Source organism: Heterocephalus glaber, unplaced genomic scaffold (assembly GCF_053883595.1).
Source record: "Heterocephalus glaber isolate CG9 unplaced genomic scaffold, H.glaber_assembly_v1.0 deba00001204, whole genome shotgun sequence".
NCBI lineage: Eukaryota > Metazoa > Chordata > Mammalia > Rodentia > Bathyergidae > Heterocephalus > Heterocephalus glaber.
The window spans coordinates 31020-51898 of record NW_028258214.1 but is presented as its reverse complement, the minus strand read 5'-3'; the positions used below and the strand labels follow the sequence as shown (position 1 = coordinate 51898).

At 60.3% G+C, this 20879-nt stretch overlaps 2 protein-coding genes across 6 annotated transcripts; both read right to left on the bottom strand.

Moving 5' to 3' along the window:
- Positions 1-5: 5 nt before the first annotated feature.
- Positions 6-3056, bottom strand: Slc25a6 (solute carrier family 25 member 6). The gene is made up of 4 exons (XM_004867311.4): positions 2813-3056; positions 1155-1641; positions 551-691; positions 6-456 (listed from the first exon to the last, which is right to left on the bottom strand). Exons 1-4 carry the CDS (start codon positions 2921-2923, stop codon positions 299-301), a joined length of 897 nt encoding a protein of 298 aa, XP_004867368.1. The 5' UTR covers positions 2924-3056; the 3' UTR covers positions 6-298.
- Positions 3057-6378: 3322 nt separating this feature from the next.
- On the bottom strand, positions 6379-20869 carry Asmtl (acetylserotonin O-methyltransferase like). 5 transcript variants are annotated; one of them, XM_087210794.1, is made up of 14 exons: positions 20678-20867; positions 18629-19026; positions 18283-18414; positions 16658-16705; positions 14538-14602; positions 14245-14306; positions 13417-13525; positions 11491-11821; positions 10409-10571; positions 9286-9476; positions 8905-9022; positions 8580-8723; positions 8083-8205; positions 6379-6931 (listed from the first exon to the last, which is right to left on the bottom strand). In XM_087210794.1, the coding sequence occupies exons 2-14, from the start codon at positions 18644-18646 to the stop codon at positions 6648-6650; spliced, it is 1788 nt and encodes a 595-aa protein (XP_087066920.1). In that variant the 5' UTR covers positions 18647-19026; positions 20678-20867; the 3' UTR covers positions 6379-6647. The 5 variants fall into 5 exon arrangements, with proteins under 5 accessions (XP_087066920.1, XP_004867370.1, XP_087066923.1 ...); XM_004867313.4 differs by lacking the exon at positions 18629-19026 and having other exon boundaries at positions 20678-20869; XM_087210797.1 differs by lacking the exons at positions 18283-18414; positions 18629-19026; positions 20678-20867 and adding an exon at positions 16228-16297 and having other exon boundaries at positions 14538-14685; positions 16658-18120.
- Between the last annotated feature and the right edge of the window lie 10 nt (positions 20870-20879).

Genomic DNA, 20879 nt, shown 5'->3' with positions numbered 1-20879 from the left:
CCGAGCGCTGACCTGGTCCCGCTTTATTGGTCTGCAAAATGCCCGAGCGAGGGAACACACCCGTGGCCCCGCGCCCCGCCCCGAGCCAGGCCCACCGCTGAGCACAGATGGGGGCGACGCGGGCCACGCATTCCTGGGCAGAAATAAATACTTGGGCGCGAGGCGGGGCCTGGGCGCTGCACTCTGGTCTGCCTCTGCCTCGGACTGGGGACGCCCGCCCGCCCAGCGTGGCGTCGGGAAGGCGGGGCTGGGGCTGGTCCCGGCTGGTCCGGGGGCCTGGCCGACGGCCTTCCTGGGCCTAGATGACCTTCTTGAGCTCGTCGTACAGCACGAGCACGAAGGCGCCGCCCATGCCCCGCAGCACGTTGGACCAGGCGCCCTTGAAGAAGGCCTTGCCGCCCTCGTCCTTGAGGATCTTGCGCCAGCAGTCGATGGTGCCCGTGTACATGATGTCGGCTGTGGGTGGCAGGGCCAGGGCGTCAGGAGGGGACCCCGCAACCCCGCTCCGCCCCGGCCCTGCCCGCCCGGTGGTTGGGGTCGGGACACTCACCCCCTTTCCGGCCTGACTGCATCATCATGCGCCGGCGCACGGTGTCGAACGGGTAGGAGACCACTCCGGCCACCGCCGTGACGCTCTGGGCGATCATCCAGCTGACCACGATGTGCGTGTTCTTGGGGTCGGGCAGCATCCCTGCGGGGGCGGGGCTCGTGAGCCCCGGCTCGGGACCCCAAGGCCCAGGGCTCGGAGAGGCACCTTCCCCGCTACCGCCCCGGGATGCGGGCGCTCACTCAGGCCAAACTCTGCCCGCCCGAGCTCCTGTTTTACCGGCCTGAGCCCGAGACTGCAGTGTGCGGCCGTTGGTGGAGGGAGACCTGGCCCCTGTGTTTCTCAGCAGCTTTTCCTTCCTAGGTGGAAGCCCTGACTGCCCGGAATCTGGAAGTGCTGAGTGCACTGGGAGATGCGCTTTTTATTTTTGAGACAGGTCTCGCTACATTTCAGGCTGGCCTGTGCTCCCAGAGATCCTCCTGCCTCAGCCCCCCAAGTGCTGGGACAGGTGGACAGGCGAGTGCAGCATGCTGGGCAGACTGCTGTCCTAAGAGGGCCCAGACAGCGGCCAGGGAGGAGGCCCCCGCCCCGCCCCAGGCCCCCTCACCCTTGGCGGTGTCGTAGATCCCGAAGTAGGCGGCCCGGTAGATGATGATGCCCTGCACCGACACGTTGAAGCCCTGGTAGAGCCCGCGGATGCCATCCGACTTGGTGATCTTCACCAGACAGTCACCCAGGCCCTTGAACTCGCGCTCAGCACCCGACTTGCCAACGTCGGCGGCCAGCCGGGTCCGGGCGAAGTCCAGCGGGTACACGAAGCACAGGGAGGTGGCGCCGGCCGCACCCCCCGAGGCCAGGTTGCCGGCGAAGTAGCGCCAGAACTGCGTGTGCTTGTCCACGCCGCCCAGGAAGATCTGCTTGTACTTGTCCTTGAAGGCGAAGTTGAGGGCTTGCGTGGGGAAGTAGCGGATGACGTTGGCCAGGTTCCCCCGCCAGAAGGACAGCACCCCCTGCTCCTTGGGGATGCGCACGATGCAGTCCACGATGCCCTTGTACTGCTTCTCGGCCGCGATCTGCTTGCTGGCATGCTGGACCTGAGGGCACACCGGGTGGGTGGTTGGTCAGCCACGGGGCAGCCAAGCCCGGGGCAGGGACACACCCGCCGCCCCGGCACTCCAAGGCCCAGGCAGGAGGATCTCCGAGTTCAACACCAGCCTGGCCTACACAGTGAGACCCCGCTTCACAAACCAAAGGGCTGGGGCCGAGAATCGCTTTGCGCAGACCCGCTGCTCAGGAAGTCTGAAGTGCTGAGCACCCAAACTTCACCCTGACATTCACGGGGTGCTCCTGAGGACTGAAGCCCCAGGGTCTGTCCCCCGGGTACAAACCCACCCTTCCATTTGCACTTAGTCGCTGAGGCTGAACTCAGAATCTGTGATTCTCCTGCCTCAGCTTCTAGCAATGCTGGCACGACACGACACGGGGTGCATCACCACGCTGGATTTGCTTTTCTTTAACTTCCCAACACCAGGAGGGAACGCAGGGCCTCTGCGCTGAGCTCCACCCCCAGCCCTTTGGTTTCCTAGAGACCGGGTCTAACTGAGTTGCTCACTTTCTCGGGCTGGGTCCAAATCTGAGATCCTCCTGCCTCAGCCTCCCGGTGGGGGATGACAGGCTTGCGCCACCCCGCCCGGCTGCTGGGACGCTCTAAGGTCCTCAAAGACGGCCGGGCAACCGTGATGCCGATACCTGGCTGCTTTAGGTCACGCTGGTACACCGGCGCAACCGCGGCTTAACGGGGCTGAGAATTCCACAGGCGGGCTGCAAAGACTACCGGCTATCAGCGGGGTCTTTTCGGGCAGAGATCGCTGGCCTGGGGACACTGCAGCCAACCTGGCCAGGAGGGGCTCTTAGAAGGGACCACCGGCCCCGAAGAGCCGTTCAAGGTCACGACCCCCGGACCTCCCGCGGCCCTGGCCGAGCACACCTGCGCATGCACCTCGCGGGGCCGCGACGTAGTCTCCCGGGCAACGGGCCCAGTGCGCAGGCGCGGACCCCCCCCTCGCGCGCAGGCGGCAGCGCTCACGTGACGCAGCTCCCGGAAGTCGCCGCCGCGCGGACAATGCGGCTGCGGCCCTGCACTTCCGGCGCCCGCCCGCCGGCTCCGGTGCACGCGGGTCGCCCGCCCGCCCGCCCGCCTGACCGAGGCCTCCGAGTCCCCACCGGGCCTCGCTCACCCCAGGGCGCCCGCGCGCGTCCTCCCACCTGCAGCAGCAGCTTGACCCGCTCGATCGGAGCCACGGCCGTCTTGGAGATGGCGGCGGCGATGCCCCCGGCCAGGAAGTCCTTGGCGAAGGAGATGGCCTGCTCCGTCATGGCGATGCGGCGGGCAGACAGCTGCTGGAGCGCGGACGAGGAGCGCAGGGAGGAGGCCGCCGCTAGCTCAGCCCGGCCGCCGCAGAGACCGAAAGGACGGGGCGGCCACCGCGCAGCCGCTAAGGCGCCGACGCCCCACCCACGTCCCGCCCCCCCGCCGGCCCGCGCGCCGCTCCCATTGGCTGCACGCCCCGCCCCGCCGCTCCTGCTCCGCACCTATTGGCCGTACTGCCCCGCCCCCGCTGGCCCGCCGCGCCCCGGGAGCTGTGTCCCGCCCCTCGCCCTCTGTGCGGGCACCCATTGGCCGCGCCGCCGGCCGAGGTCCCGCCCCTGCCCGGAGCGCGGCCCCGCCCTGCGTCGTTTGGGCCGGCTTTGACAGCGGCGGCCTTGACCTTGAGAAGGTCAGGGCGCGGCGGGGACCCAGGCCCAGCCCTCGGGCGCCCTGGGAGCGTCCCGCTGCTCCCCGAGGCCGTGCCCACTGCTCCGGGTGCGCGGCGCGTGGGGCCGTGACCTTTGACCCCCGAGCAACCCCGAGTCCCGGGCAGGCGCCCCAGGCCGGCGCTGGGGACCCCGGGCCCTTCCGGGTCCCCTCTTGGGCCTGTAGGGGCTTCTCAGGGCCTCCCCGCCGGCGGGGACCTGTCCCGCCCCTCCGGACCCTGGACCCCGGCCGTCTCTGGGATGGGCTGCGGCGACCCCCGCATGGGCCGCAGGGTCCCCCGGCTCCGCCTCTCCCTCCCTGCCGACCCCAGCCTTTGCGTCCGTCCCGGCTTCCCCTTAGTTACGTTCGCTTTCCGTAGAGACCCTCCTGTCTCAGCCTCCCAGGCTTCTGGGATGGCAGGAGTGCGCCTGCGCGCCCAGCTCTGCGTTTGCTCTTCGCCTCGCTCCCTTCCTGTCTTTTTCTTTCCTTTTCCCCCTTCCCTCCTCTCTCTCCTTTTTCTGTTTTTTGCAGTTCTGGGACGGAGCCCAGGCGCCTGCGTGCTGGGCTCTGCTGCGGCCCCAGCGGGGCCCGGGCGCGGAGGGGGCGATCATTTCCTTTCCCTCCTCCTCCTCCTCCATCCCCTACCCGGGTTCCTGTCTGCGCCCACGTTCCCCGTCCCTCCCTCTGCTCCTGGCCCGCCCCTTCCCCTGCTGCTTCTTCCTTTAGGTTTTCTGGGTTCTCTCCCTGCCTCCCCCACCGATGACCGTGGTTGCTATGGCCTCCCCGATGCGCCCGCTTGTCACCCAGCGGACCGAGGGGACCTCAGCCGCGCTGGCCCCGCCTCCAGGCCTCCGGGCCGGCTGCAGCGCTAAATCCAGAGAGCAGCTGGGGCCCGGGGCTCGGCGCTGGCATCCTGTCCTGGGGGCATGAAGTTCCGGGGCGGTGCGCGGGGTGGCCGACTGGCCCCTGCCAGGACACGGGCGCCTCTCGTGCTACACCCTGCTGTCCCTCTGCTGTCCCCGGCCCCAGGGGATGGGTGGGTGGGTGGGCGAGGTGTCTCCCTCATTACTAACCGGGCTCTCATTTTCCCTAGTGAGGGTAGCAAGGTCGGGGAGGAGCTCAGTGGTCAGCGCTTGTTAGGGTCCGGGTCTGGACGTCCGCCAGAGCCTCCTGTGGTACGGGGTTGATCTAGAGAGTGAAGCTGGGATTGATTCACGGTGCAACGCTAGGCAGTAGGATTAAGGGTGTGAGCGCTGCCGGCCCTAAGTAGTCTGGACAAGCTAAAAGAGGCGGGAGACGCTGTGAAAACCCCCTTGTCACCTTTGCTACCTTGCGTGCGTGCGCCATGCTGTTTCTCCTCTGCGATGTCTGTTTGGCCTCCCTGCCTCGAAGCCAGTCGACCATGGACTGAAAGCTCTGCAGACTGTGAGCCAGATAAACCCTTGCCTCCAGCTTTGCGAGTCAGGTATTTTGTCTCAGCAACGAGAGAGTGCAGGGCCCTGGAGTCCAACACCACCAACAAGAAAAAGTTTAAAAATGAGGAAGCGTGGGCCCTTCCACCTTCCACGCACCGCACCGTGGGGGAGTCTGGGGCTGGGTCACCTGGCCCTTGGCCCTGGGGAGCAGCACGAGTCGCCCAGCCCGCTGCGTACAAAGCCAGGTGTCTGCCTCGCACCCTGACGACGTCCCCTGACACTTCTGGGCCGCGGAGCGGGGGGCTGGGTCGGGAAGCACGGGCCTTGCAGACCCAGGGTCCCCAGGGCTCGGGACCCCTCAGGAGGCTGTGGGCTCAGCGCCTCCAGGGAGCAGGTGCCAGGAAGGTTGGAGCCAACGCTGCCTCAGGAACGGGGTGGGGCAGGTTTGCAAATGGAAGCAGTGCCAGGGTGGGGAGCCATGGGTGGAGACCCTGAATCTGTGTCCTGTGCATGCATTGACTCCCAAGGTGAATTCTGAATTCGAACTCCAAGCATGGGCCCATATAAATAAAACAGGTAAGGTCACCCTATCACAGTGACCCATACACACGCATCTCGGAAGCAGCCTCTCTGTCCATCAGCAGATGAATGGAGGCAGAAAATGATATTTACACATCATGGAGTACTATGCACCCACGAAGAAGGATGACCGTGAGTCATGTGTGAGAAAATGGATGCAGCTTGAGACCATGCTGTTAAGTAACAAATCAGACACATGGGATTCAATTCACAAGCTTCACCCACTCACCGGTTTCCCTCGTGAGTTTAGTGTGTTGACTCCACCCATCCCTCAGGGCAATTCGGGTGGGGAACTAGGAGGAGCCTAGTCCCACCCAGCCAGGCCCTGCTGGGAATTCCCACCTCAGAGGCCTGCTTTGGTCCCGGAGTGACAACCCCTGCTCTCAGAGGCTGTTTACTTTCTCCCCTTCCCCCGTTTCTTTTTTATTTTGTGACAATACCTTGCTGAGGTGCTCAGGCTGGGCTGAAACCTGCGATCCTTCTGCCTCAGCCTACCAGCGTCTCTAGTTTCTTTACTATAAGAACTTCCAGTAGACGCAGGAGTTAACAGGGGCCCTACTGGCCGTTTATCAGCTCCCACCATGGGTCCTGTTTCTTTTTTTTCTTTTGCAGGGCTGAGAGGGCCATGCCGAGCTCTGTCCCAAACCCAGCTTTAGATTTTTATTTTGAGACGGGGGCCTCACTAAGTCACTAAGTTGCTCAGGATGGGCTTGAACTTGCCACGGTCCTGCCTCAGCCTCCCTGAGTGCTGCCATGACATGCCTGGCCTTACGCACTGTGGAAGCCACCTGTGTATCAGCCGGGCCTGGGGGCACACGCCTGCCTCCCTGGACTCAGGGGCCCCCAACCACCCCAGGGACCGGGTGAAAGGCCAGGTGGACCCTGCAGCCACAGTCAGGCGGCCCTGACCACGTCTGGCCAGCATCGGAGACGGCGCGGGCCCCAGCTGTTCAAAGACGCCTCCTTGGTGTCTTGGGTTTTGTTTTGTTTTTCATGGGCCTGGGGATGGAACCCGGGCCCGACACAGTGAGCTACACACCGGGCGCTTTTCCATTTCATTATTTTATTCCGAGTCTCGCTAGGTCTTTAGGTTACTCGCGTGGGCTAGAACTTAGACCCTCCTTCCTCAGCCTCCCAGTGCGCTGGGATGATGCTGCCACATCCCTGCTTCACTCTCAGACCCCGCGGCGCATGTCCCCTGCTTTACTGGTCGCAGCTGGTGCACAACGGTTGCACACCTGCCCTCCCAGTCGACCGGGGCCAGCTGAGGGCCCCAGCCAGGCAATGCCCACATGCGCAGTGGGTGGAAGGCTCAGGGCCCGGCCCGGGTACCCAGCAGCACAGTGAGGGTCGCAGTCTGTGTGTCCCCCGAGGGGGCCACTTGCAAGTCACAGAAGCCCAGCTGCTCCAGCCAGCGGCAACAGGCACCCACGCTGCACCCCCCGGCCTTGGGCCACACCAGCTGGTCCAGCACCCGCACCAGGCCAGCCGGGGCACTGCCTGCTTCTGCCTCCTCCTCCGCCTCATCCAGCTCCTCCTCCTCCTCCTCTTCTTCCTCTCCCATGGGGAAGGCATCAGCCACCAACAGGCCACACCCTGTGAGGACAGACATGGGGCTGTGGTTGGGGCCACACAGCCAGGGGACAGAGGGCGGAGGGAGGGGACAGGGTCACAGTGACCCGCTGGGGACAGTGGGCAGTGGGGACAGAGGTGAGACCCAGACGGTCTCAGGAGGACAGGGGACAGATGGGGTGATGGATAGAGATACAGACCAAGAGAGAACTGGTTGGTAGATTAGATGATAAATTAGAGGACACATGGGTGGATGGATAGACAGACAGAGAGATGGGTACATGGATGGGTGGGTGGGTGGGTGGACGGGTGGATAGATGGGTGGATGGATGGGTGGATGGATGGATGGGTGGGTGGATGGTGGATGGATGGGTGGGTGGGTGGATGGGTGGATGGGTGGGTGGGTGGGTGGATGGGTGGGTGGGTGGGTGGGTGGGTGGGTGGATGGGTGGATGGGTGGGTGGGTGGGTGGGTGGATGGGTGGGTGGATAGAGAAGTAGATTTGATAGAAAGATGGATAGACGGATGGATGGATGGACACAAAGTAGATTGGAAACAGGTAGACAGGGCAGCCATGTTCTGTGTGGTGACAGGCAGCAGATGGTGGATAGATGACGGAGACATGGATACACAGATATAGGGAGAGAAACAGAAGCTGGACAGACAAGGCCTGGAGAGACACATGAGAGATGGATGGCAGATAGGGACACGGATGCGATCGTGGCTGGCAGGTGATGGAAACCCAACAGGGAATCGGGCGTGGGGATCCACCCCTGCCTTCTCAGCTCTCTGGGAGGCTGAGGCAGGAGGATCACAACTTGGAGCTCAACCTGGGTGATGTAGTGGTTCGGGGAGACCCTCTGTCAAAGTAAAATTGAAAAAAGGGGCCTAGGACAGAGCTCCATGCCAAGGCCCTGGGTTCAAACTTCAGTTTGGCAAAAAAAAAAAAAAAGGAAATACGTGCAGAATAACCGGTGCACGAGAGGTAGAAGGAGGTGACAGCCACCCAGAGGGCATGAGGACTGACGGGCAGCGGTGGTGGATGCCTGGCCGGGTCCCTATGAACCGTCCAGGAGGCCTGGGACCAGACGGGGACAAAGTAGCAGCCAGGGACCCTCCTGCCTCAGCCTCCCGGGCTGTCTGTGCGCAGGAGAACGGGAGAGGGTGAGGCTCACCGGGCCTGCAGGCGGCGGCCACCCTCCGCAGGAGCTGTTGTGCGGCGCTGCCCGTCCAGTCAGGCAGGGCCGGGGCCAGGATGTAGAGCTCGGCCTCGGGGAACGGGTCCCAGAGGACGTCGCCTGTGGGCACAGGAACGGGGTGTGGAGGTGGCAGACAGAGGCCACGCGGCCGGGCCGGGAGGGGATGGCGGGAGGGAGGAACAGATGCACACGGACACCCACCGGGAGACAGCGTGTGGGCGTAGACAGGTGGGCTCACACTGCACACAGACCAGCACGTGCTCACACACACCACACGCGTGCAGACACACGCACACCCTGCACACACTGCTGTGTGCACGCAGACACACGGAGGTACACAGGCAAGGGCACGCAGAGTCACGTACACGCACGCGCACACACACGGGCAGTGGGCTCCTGCACACACACACAATCTGCATCTAAAGCCTTTCGCAGGCCCAGAAAACATTAACACACAGCAGAGGCAGCCTTACCAGGCATGAAGCTGACTTGTGCGGTTTCTGGTCCATGTGGCCGAAATAAGGGTGCCTGCTGGATGATGTGGGGAAGGTCAAACACGGTCACCTTGAGCCGTGGGTACTCCCGGGCCAGCTCGTGGGCCAGGGCGCCTGTGCAGCCTGGGGGAGAACAAATGTACACGCTGTGGGGATACAGGTGCAATGGCCGGCTCTGCTGCAGCCACTCTGGGCCAACAACAGGAGTTGTACATGGTAGGTGGGAAATGTGAGATGGGATCGTAGAAGTCCTAGTTCCCTGATCCCATGACGACCCTTGGGAAGGAGCATGGGGTCTACGCACCTCCCAGGTGGCAGGCAGAGCTGAAACTTGAGAGGTCCATAGCGGTGGCCACCTCGTGCGCGGTCAGCTGGGCCAGCCCGTGTGCAGCCCGGAGGAGGTGCTGCTGGGCCCGCTCGAGCTGAGACAGAGGGAGTCTGAGTGCAGCCGGCGGGCAGCCTGCAGTCTCTGCCCACAGCTGAGGCCGGCCTGGCCCTGCCCTCTCGCTTTCTCCCTCTGGTGCTGTTCTAGCTCTGTCTCCTCTCCCTCTTCCTTTTTCTCTGTACTGTGCGTGGGTCCTGGGGCCCTGGACTGGGAGCTCCATAACCCTGCACCCACTGACCTGTTTCCCCGTGGCTTTGCCCAAACACAAGTCAGGGTGGACGATGTCCAGCATCCTGCTACCTGGACCTGGCTGGGGTCCCCCGGCTTCGTCCCTTCAGCCGGGTGCTGGTGGCTCCGTCCCTCCTTGGCAGTGGACGCCGGATGCATGAAGAGATCCCAGGCATGACCGCCGGTGTGCAGGATATAGCTGTGGAGGGAGTACTCGCCGTGCGACCCGAGGTACATGCCAGCCACCTCTGTGTTCCTGTAACCTGGGACAGCAGGGTGCCCTGTTGTTTCCTGGCGCAGGGCACCCCAGAAAACACGGCTGGAGGGGATGCTGTGGCTGAGCACCGTGGACACCTTAAGCAAGCATCGTCCACCTGACTGTGGCCAACTGTGCCGAGGGAGCTCGGCAGGGACCTGGCGCTGTCAAAGCCCAAGTTACCATGGCAGCTGCCCCCATGACACCAAGTGGCCAAGATGGGTGGGGAGGCTGCTGTGCAGGCGCTGTGCACCACAATCAGGTGCTGAATCTACACCAGGGAGACGGCACCCTGCACGTCTGGGACCCTCCTGCCCGGGAGACTTTGTCCTCCTGCCCCAGACAAGGTGCCCACACAAATGTCCAGGTGCCCTCTGTTGTGAGGACACAGCGAGGGCTCTGTTCAGTCCAGCAATCGTGTGTCACTATGTCCCTCCAGCCACTGACTCATCTATCTGTCCAACCATGCATCCATCCACCCATCTGCTGGTCCATCCACCCACCCATCCACCCACCCATGCACACCTCCATCCATCCATCTACTTATTCACTCATCATCCATCCATCCATCCGTTTTCCATTCATGCATCCATCCATTTATCCACCCACCCACCCAACCATGCATCCATCCACCACCCACCCACCCATCCACCCATCCACCCACCCCACCACGCATCCATCCGCCCATCTATCAATCCATCTCTCCATCCATCTACCTCTTTATCCATCCAGCCACCCACGCATCTGTCCCTCTAACCCTTTATTCATGCCTCCCTTTATCATCCACCCACCCACCATCCTTGGATATCGACAGAAATCAATAACAAATCAAGTGCATGTGCTTTGGTCTTCAGGGCACCTGCAGTGGGAGCTGCCCTCCTGCACAGTGCTCTGCCTCCACCCCAAAAGGAGCTCAGCAGACCCCCACAGTGCGGTCACCTCGCTCCGTCTTCTGCAGCAGGCCCAGGCCCACGCACACATCCAGGAGCCGCCGGGTTCCGCACACGGAGGCCTTCACCTTGCCGGCTACGTCTGAGGCAGTCCGGGCTGCTCCATCTTGCAGGAGGTCAAACACCTTCAGCTTGCATGCAGTGAACAGAGCCTGGGGGAGACGCAGGCGTGGGGAGACCCTGGGGGGATGCAGAGGTGCCTCCGCCCCCCCCCCCAGGAGGACGGGAGTGGCTCCTCCAGGGAGGGCAGCGAAGCTCCGGGGAGAACCGGCATGCACAGGCTAAGAGCACTCAGGGAAAATCAGCAGAAGGAAGCCACGGGCCAGGGAGGAAGTGTGCCCCGCACCCTTGAGTCTGAGCAGCGGCCCTGACCCCGAGACCTGAGTGTGGCTGGGTTTGGACCTGGGCCCTTTTAGTTTTCCTTTTATTTTACTGTTTTGGTTTGGTTTGGTTTGTTGAGACAGGATCTCGCTGTGCAGCCCAGGCTGGCCTGGAACTCACAGTGGTCCTGCCTCAGCCTCCCGGGTGTGGAATGATGGGCGTGCACCACGCCTGGCTGCTTATGCATCTCTGACATCGTCTACCCTCTCACAAATCTGCTAGTGGCACTGGTTTTTTTTTTTAATCCCCAGATAAAATGGGATGTGCTGCTCACATGGCAAAGTGAATGGCTCTAGGGAATGCCAGCACAGAGCAGCTTGGTCTGATACCTTTGGCATGGAGGTGGACACGGTGCTTGTGCAAGGAACACGCAGGAAGCTAGGCGTGGTGCACACGCCTGTCACCCCAGCACTCTGGGAGGCTGAGGCAGGAGGACCGCAAGTCCCAGACCAGCCCGGGCAACTGTGCTTAATAAGACCTTGTGTTAGTTTACAAAAGGGCTGGGGATGGAGCTCAGTGTGAAGGCCCTGGGTTCGATCCCTAGTACCACAAGAGCAGTAGGAGGACAAAGAGGAGGAAGAGAAGGACAGCTGAACTAGGAGGAAGAGGAGCAGGAGGCGGCCTGCACACAGGCTCCCAGTGCACCAGCAGCCTCCGGCCTCCCTTCCTAAACTGGCTGCTCCCTGGTACCTGGGCTGCCTTGAAGCCGTGGACAAGCCGCAGGAGGCTGGCTGGGAACGCGGGCCGGGCGTCCCTGGGTCCACTGCGTGGCTCCAGGTCCACATCCCCATCCCCATGCTTGGGCTCCGGGTCGCTGAGGCCCTCGAAGCTGTCCACGCAGTGGATGGAGTCCTGCTTGGCCTGGGAGCCCAGGTCCTGGTGGCTCGGTGGGCGGTAGAGCTGGGCCAGCTGCTTGCAGAAGCGGTTCAGGGGGAAGCCGACCACGTTGAGGAAGTCGCCGTGCACGGCCTCCACCAGCATACCACCCAGCGCCTGGATGCCGTAGCCGCCCGCCTTGTCCCTGGGGTGAGCACAGACAGGCAGGTGACCATGGGGTGACTCACGGCTCCACCCGGCCCCCAATAATCAGGTCCCAATCATCAACGCATCGCTGCTGATCAGGAGCAAAACGATTAGCAGAGGCATCTTCAGCAAGACAGCTAATTAACCCAAGGGAAGCTGACTGACCCATTCCTGCTCATGATCTGGCTAATTAACATATCCACCCTACCATGAGGAAGCTGATTGGATGCGGTGTTTTCATGATCCAGCGGAGGACCAAATCCCGCTGATCAGAATCCAGCTCATTAATATATCCAGCCAATCAGAACCCAGCTAATTAATATATCCAGCCTATCAGAATCCAGCTAATTAATATATCCAGCCTATCAGAATCCAGCTCATTAATATACCTAGCCTCATTATGGTAAAACTAATTAATATTTCCAGCCTATCAGAATCCAGCTCATTAATATATCCAGCCCCATCATAATCAAGGTAATTAATATATCCAGCATCATTATGATCAAGCTAATTAATGTACCCAGCCTCCCCATGATTCAGCTAATTAACATATCTGGCTCTGTCAGAATCCAACTAATTAAAATACCCAGCCTTATCACAATCGAGCTAATTCACAAATCCAGCCTCATTATAATTGAGCTGATTCAGAACTCCAGCCTGGTCACGATGAAGCCAATTAATGTATCCTGTCTTCTTCTTATTATTATTTTTTGGTACCGGGGATCAAACTCGGGACCTGGCACTTGCGAGGCAGGCGACGGCACCACTGAGCTACATGCCCGGCCCTTTTTAATTTTTGCAGTACTAGGATGGAACTCAAGGCCCCCGCACTGAGCTCCATGCCCAGCCTTTTCTTAGCTTTTATTCTGAGACAGGGTCTTGCCCCAGCTGGGCTCCCACGTGGGATCCTCCTGCCTCAGCCTCCCAGAGTGCGCGGATTGCAGGTGCACACCACCGTGCCTGGCTAGCATTGTACTGCTGACGAATAAATTGACGTATTTCTCCATTTTCCCAGGTGTGGGACTTGGCGCCTCGCACATGCTGGGCTCTGGCTCTGCTGCCGAGCTACACCCGCTCCTGGGCGCGCTCATGACTTTGGGTTTTTCCAACCTGTTGCGGGCTGATCAGGACAGAACCCCAGGGAGAACGCAATCTCCGCTTGCCTGCCAGGCGGCGCCCGCCTGCCGGCTCTGCTGTGTCGGGCCCACGGTCGTCTTGCTTTAGACACAGCCACACGTGCTTCCGTCAGGACGTGGGACTCACCTCATCACTCAGAGCTCCGCAGCAGTGCACATCCACTGCTGTTCAAGGCCACCGTGAGCGCCGTGACCTGGAACCGTGTCCCCCCGTCCGACAACTTGTACCCTTAGACCGACACCCCCTGTTCTCCCTCCTCAGCCTCAGAGCCTATCCTGCTATTTCTCTCACAGCGAAGTTTCTAGGCCTCCAGAAGTGCAATTCGGTGGCGTTTTATGAGCCTGGCTTATTTGGCTGAGCGTAATGTTCTCCGGTTCCTCCTATGCTGTGACGAATGGGAGCCCATCCTTTTTCAGGGCTGAATAGTACTCCAGGACCCTGGTCCGGGACACTCACATGGGCTCCCCACTGTGGATGTACTCCCACAGCATCTCCTCCGACAGCTCTGAGAACTTCACCCGTGTCTCCTCGTAGAACTCCGAGACTTCCGTTTCCAGCTGACCATCTGTAAGGACAGAGGTCAGGGTCAAGGTCATGGCTACCTCCCTTCCTGGTATCTGCGAAGCTGCTTTTTTTTTTTTTTTTTTTTACGTGTTTTTTGAGACAGGGTCTGTAGTTCAGGCTGGCTTTGAACCCACTGTGTAGCCCAGGTTGGCCTCAAACTCGTGGGCAATCCTCCTGCCTCAGCCTCCTGAACGCCAGGATGACAGGCGTGGGCTACCACACTCAGCTATGGATTATTTTAGACAAAAGGAATCTGAACGGGATGCCCCACCTGCGTTTCAGGTTGAACCGGACGCCCCAAAATCCATGACCAAGCAGGACCCCTGGATGGGACCTGGTTGGAATTAGTGGAAGATACGGCGATGAGACCATCCTGCCTCAGCCTGCTGAATCCAACGGCAGCGTTCTCGAGAGACTGAAGGGGCGACAGACGCAGAGGGGAAGCTGTACGGATACTTGGGAGGCTGAGGCAGGAGGCTCACGGCCAGTTCGAGGCCAGCCTGGGCTACACAGCGAGACAAGACATGCCGGTAATAACGAGACAAATCCAGTCCCTTCGCACTGGGGCGCACAGGAAGACGCGAGGCTGTGGATCGAGTTTCGCACGCATGCGCTCCTCCCCCGCCCAGGGTCTCAGCCCTCGGCGGGGGTCAGGCTGGACCCGTGCACGCGCATGCGCGCGCGCCCACCCGCCCGGGGAGGACAGGAGAAGGCGGTCACCTCGGCTGTCGCAGAGCACGACGCAGACGCCCGTGAACACGCTGTGCTGCTTCCCGCTCAACCTGCAACACAGCACGGACTTCCGCTGTCCCGGCCCCGCCCACCACCGCAGAGCCCCGCGCTTCCCTCGGTCGCTCTAAGTCCCTAAATTGCCCGGGCTGGCCTCGAACCTGCAACTCTCCTGCCTCACCCTCCCAGAGCGCTGGGATCACAGGCGTGCACCGCACTGAGCTCTAGGGGAGTTTCCAAGATCCCAGAATCCCTAGCCACAAAGACCCAGGCCAGGCGCCCACCTGGACAGCATGCGGTAGGCGTCTTGCTTGTCCACGGGTTTCTCCAGAATCAGCCCCTCGACCGCCTGAGGGAGACGAGGGATCAGGGGCAGCTCCGGCGGCCGAGCCCTGTCTGCCACCGTTCACTCTTTGAGATGCGTTTCTTCAGCTGAAAGGAAACGGCTGCAACCTGAACTTCCCAAGGACAGCGGGAGCCGCGCATCCCTGGCGTTGGGCCAGCAACATCCTCTCCCCGCCAAAGGACCCTGTCCCCAGCAGCAGTCACTTCTCATTCCCCTTCCCCAGGTGACCGCGAAGCCACTTTCTAGCTGTGTAACGTTGCCCGTTCCATGTGTTTCACATCAATGGGACCCCACCCTCTGTGGTCTTTGGTGCCTGGTTTCTCATTCCACCCCTCTTCCTCAAGCTCCATCCACGTTTTAGGAGATGCCAGGACCCCACCCCCCCAAACCCCACTCCTTTTTCACGGCTGCGTAATATTCCACCTGCAGACGGACTGCACTCTGCTCATCCAGCCAGCCATCACTGGACACTGGGGTCATTTCTGTCCTGTGGCGGCTATGAAACCGGCTGCTGTGAACACCCGGCGCAAGTTTTTGTTTGAATGCCCATCTCCAATACTGCCGGGCACACGCCTCACAGAGGATCGGTCAGTTTGGTTGGGATGGGCTGCGGTCTGGGCCTTGGTCCCCCAAGGCCATGTGGGGAAAGGCTTGGTCTCCCTCCTGGAGCTACCGGAGCCGGTGGGGCCTTTCAGAGGTGGGGCTAAGTGGGAGGAAGTGAGGTCATGGGGCGGTGCTGGGAGCGATGCTACACAATTTTAGGGAAAAACCTAGTTCCTCTGCCTACAGGCCAGCTGTGGCATTTCGAGACCTAATTCTACTTTGGCCTCTGGTCACAACTCAGACCTCGATGATCCGGTGATGTGGTGACGCTCCAGGACAGGATGACACCAGCTGAAGACCTCCTGGGAGGAACCAAATCCGCATCTACTCGGTTCCTCATTGTTCATGCACTGTTACACTTGTTTCTCCCGATGTACTGAATAAAAGGTGCGTTCTTTGCTGCCCAGAACAGCACGGATCAGGCCCAAAGCTCAGCTTCTTCTCAGAGTCTCGCTTTTCTACCTTTCCTGCATAATAAGTTAATTTGCCTTGTGCTGCCGTGGCTCGCAGGAGACCAGGGCTCACTGCAGAGGTTCTGGTAACGTCCCCTGTCCCTGTGCCCTACAGGGCGGGGCCCAGGAGGAAGTGAGGTCATTGGGGGCGTGGCCTGGAAGAGTATAATAGAACCCTGGGCTCTCTTCTCTCCCTGCTTCCTGGTCACCATGATGCGAGCATCTTTCCTCCCCGAGCTCCGTCTGCCATGATGTTCTGCCTTGAACATGGACTGAACCCTCTGAGACCAGAAGCCCAGGAAACCTCTACTCTTTACAACTTGGCAATGTCAGGGTTCTGTCACAGAGACGGAAAGCCCACCAACACGGCTGCCGTGTACATGGAAGCCTGGTCCCTTTACCCAACTGACAGAAGGAGGCCCAGCATGGGCAGCATCAGCTCCTCCGAGGCCTCGGCCCTGGGCTCCCTGTGTCCTCACACGTGCGTCCCTCTGTGTGTGTCCGCGTCCTCCCGTCCCTTCTCAGGAGGACCCAGCCCTGTGCGGTCGGGGCCACCCTGAGGACTCAGTTTACCTTCAGGGCTCTTTAAGGCCCCGGCTCCACACAGTTATGTTGGGCCCTGCGGTGAGGACTTGACAGTTTCCTGTAACAGGTGAACACCGGGGTCATGAGGAAATAGCTATTTTGTAAAAACTGGATTGTTCAGTTTTGTTTGCTTTTGAGACAGGGTCTCGCTATGCAGTCCGGACCGGCCCTGAGCTCACTGTGGAGCCCAGGGTGGCCTCCAACTCGCAGCGATCCTCCTGCCTCAGCCTCCCGAGTGCTGGGATGACAGGCGTGCACCACCAGGCCCTGCAGAAAACACATTTATCACGGACCAGGCCCTAAACTAGGAGGCAACCGATGGCAAAGACAGCAAAGACGTGGACAGCCCAGCCCTGGATGTCACCAGGTCACCCGACCTGAAAGCGTAGAAGCCCTCTGGGGAGGCCGGGGGACTCACCACGATGGTGTCCGCCCCGATGACCAGGTCGGGGGCCTGCAGGTCCTTCTGCAGGAGAGAAAGCGCAGTCAGGCGCGGTGCCGCTGGTCTCCCGGGGCATCTGCATGTCCCTCGCCAGCTCTGCGGCCGTGGAGCCCTTCCTAGCCTTCCCCTCGTCTCGGGGTGGCGGCCCTGGGGCTCCAGCTAAGGGAGGTTTGGGCCCCAGGTCGTCCCCGAGTCAAGGCCCAAAGGTCTCTGATTCACTCAGTGTGACTTGAGGAAAAGGTGAGAAAGACAGAAGAAATCCCAGTGGGCATTTCCGCCGTGGGCCTGCAATCCCAGCTCTCGGGAGGCTGAGGCAGGAGGATCTCCATGAGTTTGAGGCCAGCCTAGGCTACACAGTGAGTTCAAGGCCAGCACGGAGTGCATAGTGAGACCCTGTCTCAAAAATGGAAGAAAGTGGGCAGGGGATTTAGCTCAGTGGTTCTGCCGCCTGCCTCGCAAGCTCAAGGACCTGAGTTCGATCCCCGGTACCAAAAAAAGAAAAAGAAAATTTCACTTTGGGGATGAACGTACTTGTGTGAAGTTTGTACACAACCTTGACTTGTGCTTACATACTAACATTACTCATTTTCCCACCAGCAGAAATCTAACACTGCCACCCACACGCATTTCTTTCTGATGACAGCATTAGCTGAAATGTATGTTAGACTAATTGCGAAGTATGCTGCAGGTAGCACACAGCGACAGGTAGGCTGTGCTAACTGCACATACAGGTCACACTGGGTTAACCACGCAGCACGTTACGCAGAGCTGGGTACTCGTTCTGTATCTGACACGGTCACATTTATCAACTGCGGCAGTACATTACGCCGTGACACACAGCAATGATGTAGCAAATGAGCTATATCAGTCCTATATCTTAAGTGACTGCCATGTTCACTGTGATAGTACATTATTTAGTAGCATACAGTGACTTGGTACCACACAGTAGTAGAGAAGCCTCATAAATCCTTTTTCCCCTCTTTCTATTTTTTTAAACTTTTACCTATTTTTTTCAGCACCAGAAATCGAACTCAGGACCTTGCACTTGCCAGGCAGGTGTGGCGCCACTGCGCTACATCCCTGGCCCTTTTTCCTTCTTTTCATGGTACTGGAGATTGAACCCAGGGCCTTCACACTAAGCTACATCCCCAGCCCAGCCCTTTTTAGTTTTATTTTTTTGGTACCGGGGATCGAACTCAGGACCTTGCACTTTCAAGGCAGGCGGGGAATCACTGAGCTACATCCCCAGCCTGGCCCTTTTTAGTTTTTATTTTGAGAGGCTCTTGCTAAGTCGCTGAGCTCCCCGGGCTGGGTTTGAGCTTGCGATCCTCCTGCCTCAGCCTCCCGGGGTGCTGGGATGAGAGCCATGCGCACCACGCTGGGGTGCTGCGTAACCACCCTACTGCGACAGTGCTGTGCATTCGTGGCATCGTGTATCACGGGGAGCACAGAGCATGCACGAAGGCCCTCGAGCGAGATATTAACTGCAAGGCGTCCACCCTCTCAGAGGCCTGGGGCTGCGCCCCTCCCGCGAGCGCGTGTGCCAGGTTAGTGTGCATGGCGTGTGCCGCGGGCGCAGGCAGGGACGGGCGTGTACTCGCCTGATGCAGCCTGGTGGCCACCTCCAGCGCCTTCTGCTTGGCCGTCTCCATGGCGTAGGCGTAGGGGCTGGGGAAGGACGATTTGCTCAGCGTCTCCTTGAAGCGGGACGGAACCACCTCGAACCTGAGACCCTGGGAGGCAGCATCAGAGGGGAGGGCCTGAGGGAGCTGGGGGCGCACGCGGACACCCGCAGGGACAAGGAGGCTCCCGTGCACGCGGCCCGGCCTGGCACCCCGCTTCCCCAGGCCTGGACCTCGGGCTCGGCACAGGTAGGGTGTGAAGGGCGACGCATGCCTGATCCTACAGCCCAGGCGACGGCCAGTGTCCCCGCCCAGACCAGCTCACCCGAAGGCGGCTCCGCATCCTGGGGCAGAGCTCTGGGGTGGTGTGCAGGACGCCACTGCGTAGCCACGGTAACGGAGCGGCTGCCCTAGGCCTACTGCGGGGGAGACGCGTACTCCTTGGGTACACAGAGTACCCGCTACGTGGTAGCCATAGTAACGCCTGGTAGCCATAGTAACGCCGCACTGACCCTACGCTTGGTGGCAGCGCTGCGGCGAATAAAGCAGGATATGGCTGGGCAGCTCAGGGTAACTCCACAGTCCTCGGTTCACGATCCTAGAAAGGCACCGCCACATTCCACGCAATAGTGACTACCACGCACAGTAACGGGGGACAGGCAGGGAATGAGGGCGGGCTGCGTCCATGCACCAGCTCCCCGCGGAGACGAAAGTCATTCTGCACTGCAAATATTCATTAATAGAAAGAGAAGTTCGAAGAAAACACACAGCAACAGGCAAGCTACCCTAATTTCCTTTTATTTATTTCTTAATTTATTTTTTGGTACCGGGGATCGAACTTGGGACCTTGTGTTTTCGAGGCAGGTGGCGGCACCACCAAGCCCAACCCTAATTTTATTTATTTTTTTGGTACGGGGGATCGAACTCTGGACCTTGTGCTTGCGAGGCAGGCGGCGGAACCACTGAGCTAAATCCCCAGGCCTACCCTAATTTTATATTCTAAGTGACAGAACAATATTAATGGTAATTACACGTGACTTAGGAGTGTACAGCAACTCTACATTAGTTCTGGATCTGAAATGGTCATATTGTGTTAATTATGATAGAACCTTCCTGGGCCGGGGATTTAGCTCAGTGGTTTCGCCGCCTGCTGCACAAGCGCAAGGACCTGAGTTCGATCCCCGGTACCAAAAAGAAAAAAGAGAGAGATAATGTTAATAGTACCTTCCTTAGTGGGCACATAATGACAGATCTTAACCTTATACCCTAAGCGTCAGAGCCACATCAACTGTAACAGTGTATCTCTTGGTAGCACGCACATAGCAACAGATAAACTGTATTACTTCTACGCCTTAAATGATCATACTATTTTAACTACAATAGTACGTTATTTACTAGAACATAAGGACAGACCTTAACTTTCAGTCCTAAGTGACAGCGCTGGTTTTTGTTTTGCTTTGCTTTTTTGAGACAGAGTCTTGCTACCTAGTGCAGGCTGGCCTTGAACGCACTATGGAGCCCAGGCTGGCCCGTCACTCACAGCGATCCTCCTGCCTCAGCCTCCCGAGTGCTGGGGTGACAGGCGTGCGCCCCCACGCCTGGCTTGACAGTGCTATATTAACTGTAAGAGGCCCGGGGATTTAGCTCAGTGGTTTCGCCACCTCCTGCGCAAGCACAAGGACCCAAGTTCGATCCCCGGTACCCCAAAAAAACCCAAAAAACAAAAAACAACCAAACAAACTGTAAGAGTATATTACTTAGTAGCACGTAGCAACTGATAAACTACATTGATTCAGTACGTTACGTGATCACACGCACTGATTGCTCTAGTTTATTACTGAGCAGTACAGATAAGGGGCACGACTCCACGTCCCCGGAGACGGGGGCTGTAACCGCAATGGAGCGAGAGTGCCGTGGTCCTTAGTCCTGCACGGCACGCGTCACGCGCTGCACTGACGCTGCCTGCGCGGTTGCCGTCAGGCCCGGGACGTGGACGCTGCGTCCTAAGACTGCGCTCCGCTCCCTGCCTCTGCACAGCGTGACGAACACCGGCCCCCGAGCCCCAGCGGCAGGGCACACGGCGGGCGGCGCGCGTGACCGACCTCCTGCACCTCTGTCCCCCCGGGAGGCCAGCAGGCCAGGATCCACGGGGCCGCGAGGTCGACGACCCCAAATACCTGGCCGTGCCGCTCAGGGGAAGGCCAGGAAGGGGGCCAGGGCCGGCGCAGCGGCGGCTCCCCGGGGGCCGCGGACCCAGGGACAGGCGCCGCTTCCTCCTAGGTGACCCCCCCCGCCCCGTCACGGGTCCCCGATCCCCGATCCCAGGGCGCCCGCCCCCGCTTAGACGCCCCCTCCCCACGGGCCCGTGGCTCACGGCGTTGCTGAGGATCTCCTGGCGGCGTGGGGAGGCGCTGGCCAGCACCACGCGCTTGTGCAGCAGCTTCCCGAGCACCGGGGACAGCGCCATGGCAACGCCACGGGAACACGCGGGTCCCGACCCACGACCACGAGTGCCGAACGCGACGGAACCCTAGCCGCAGTGTGGCCACGCCCCCACGCAGGGCACGCACAAGATC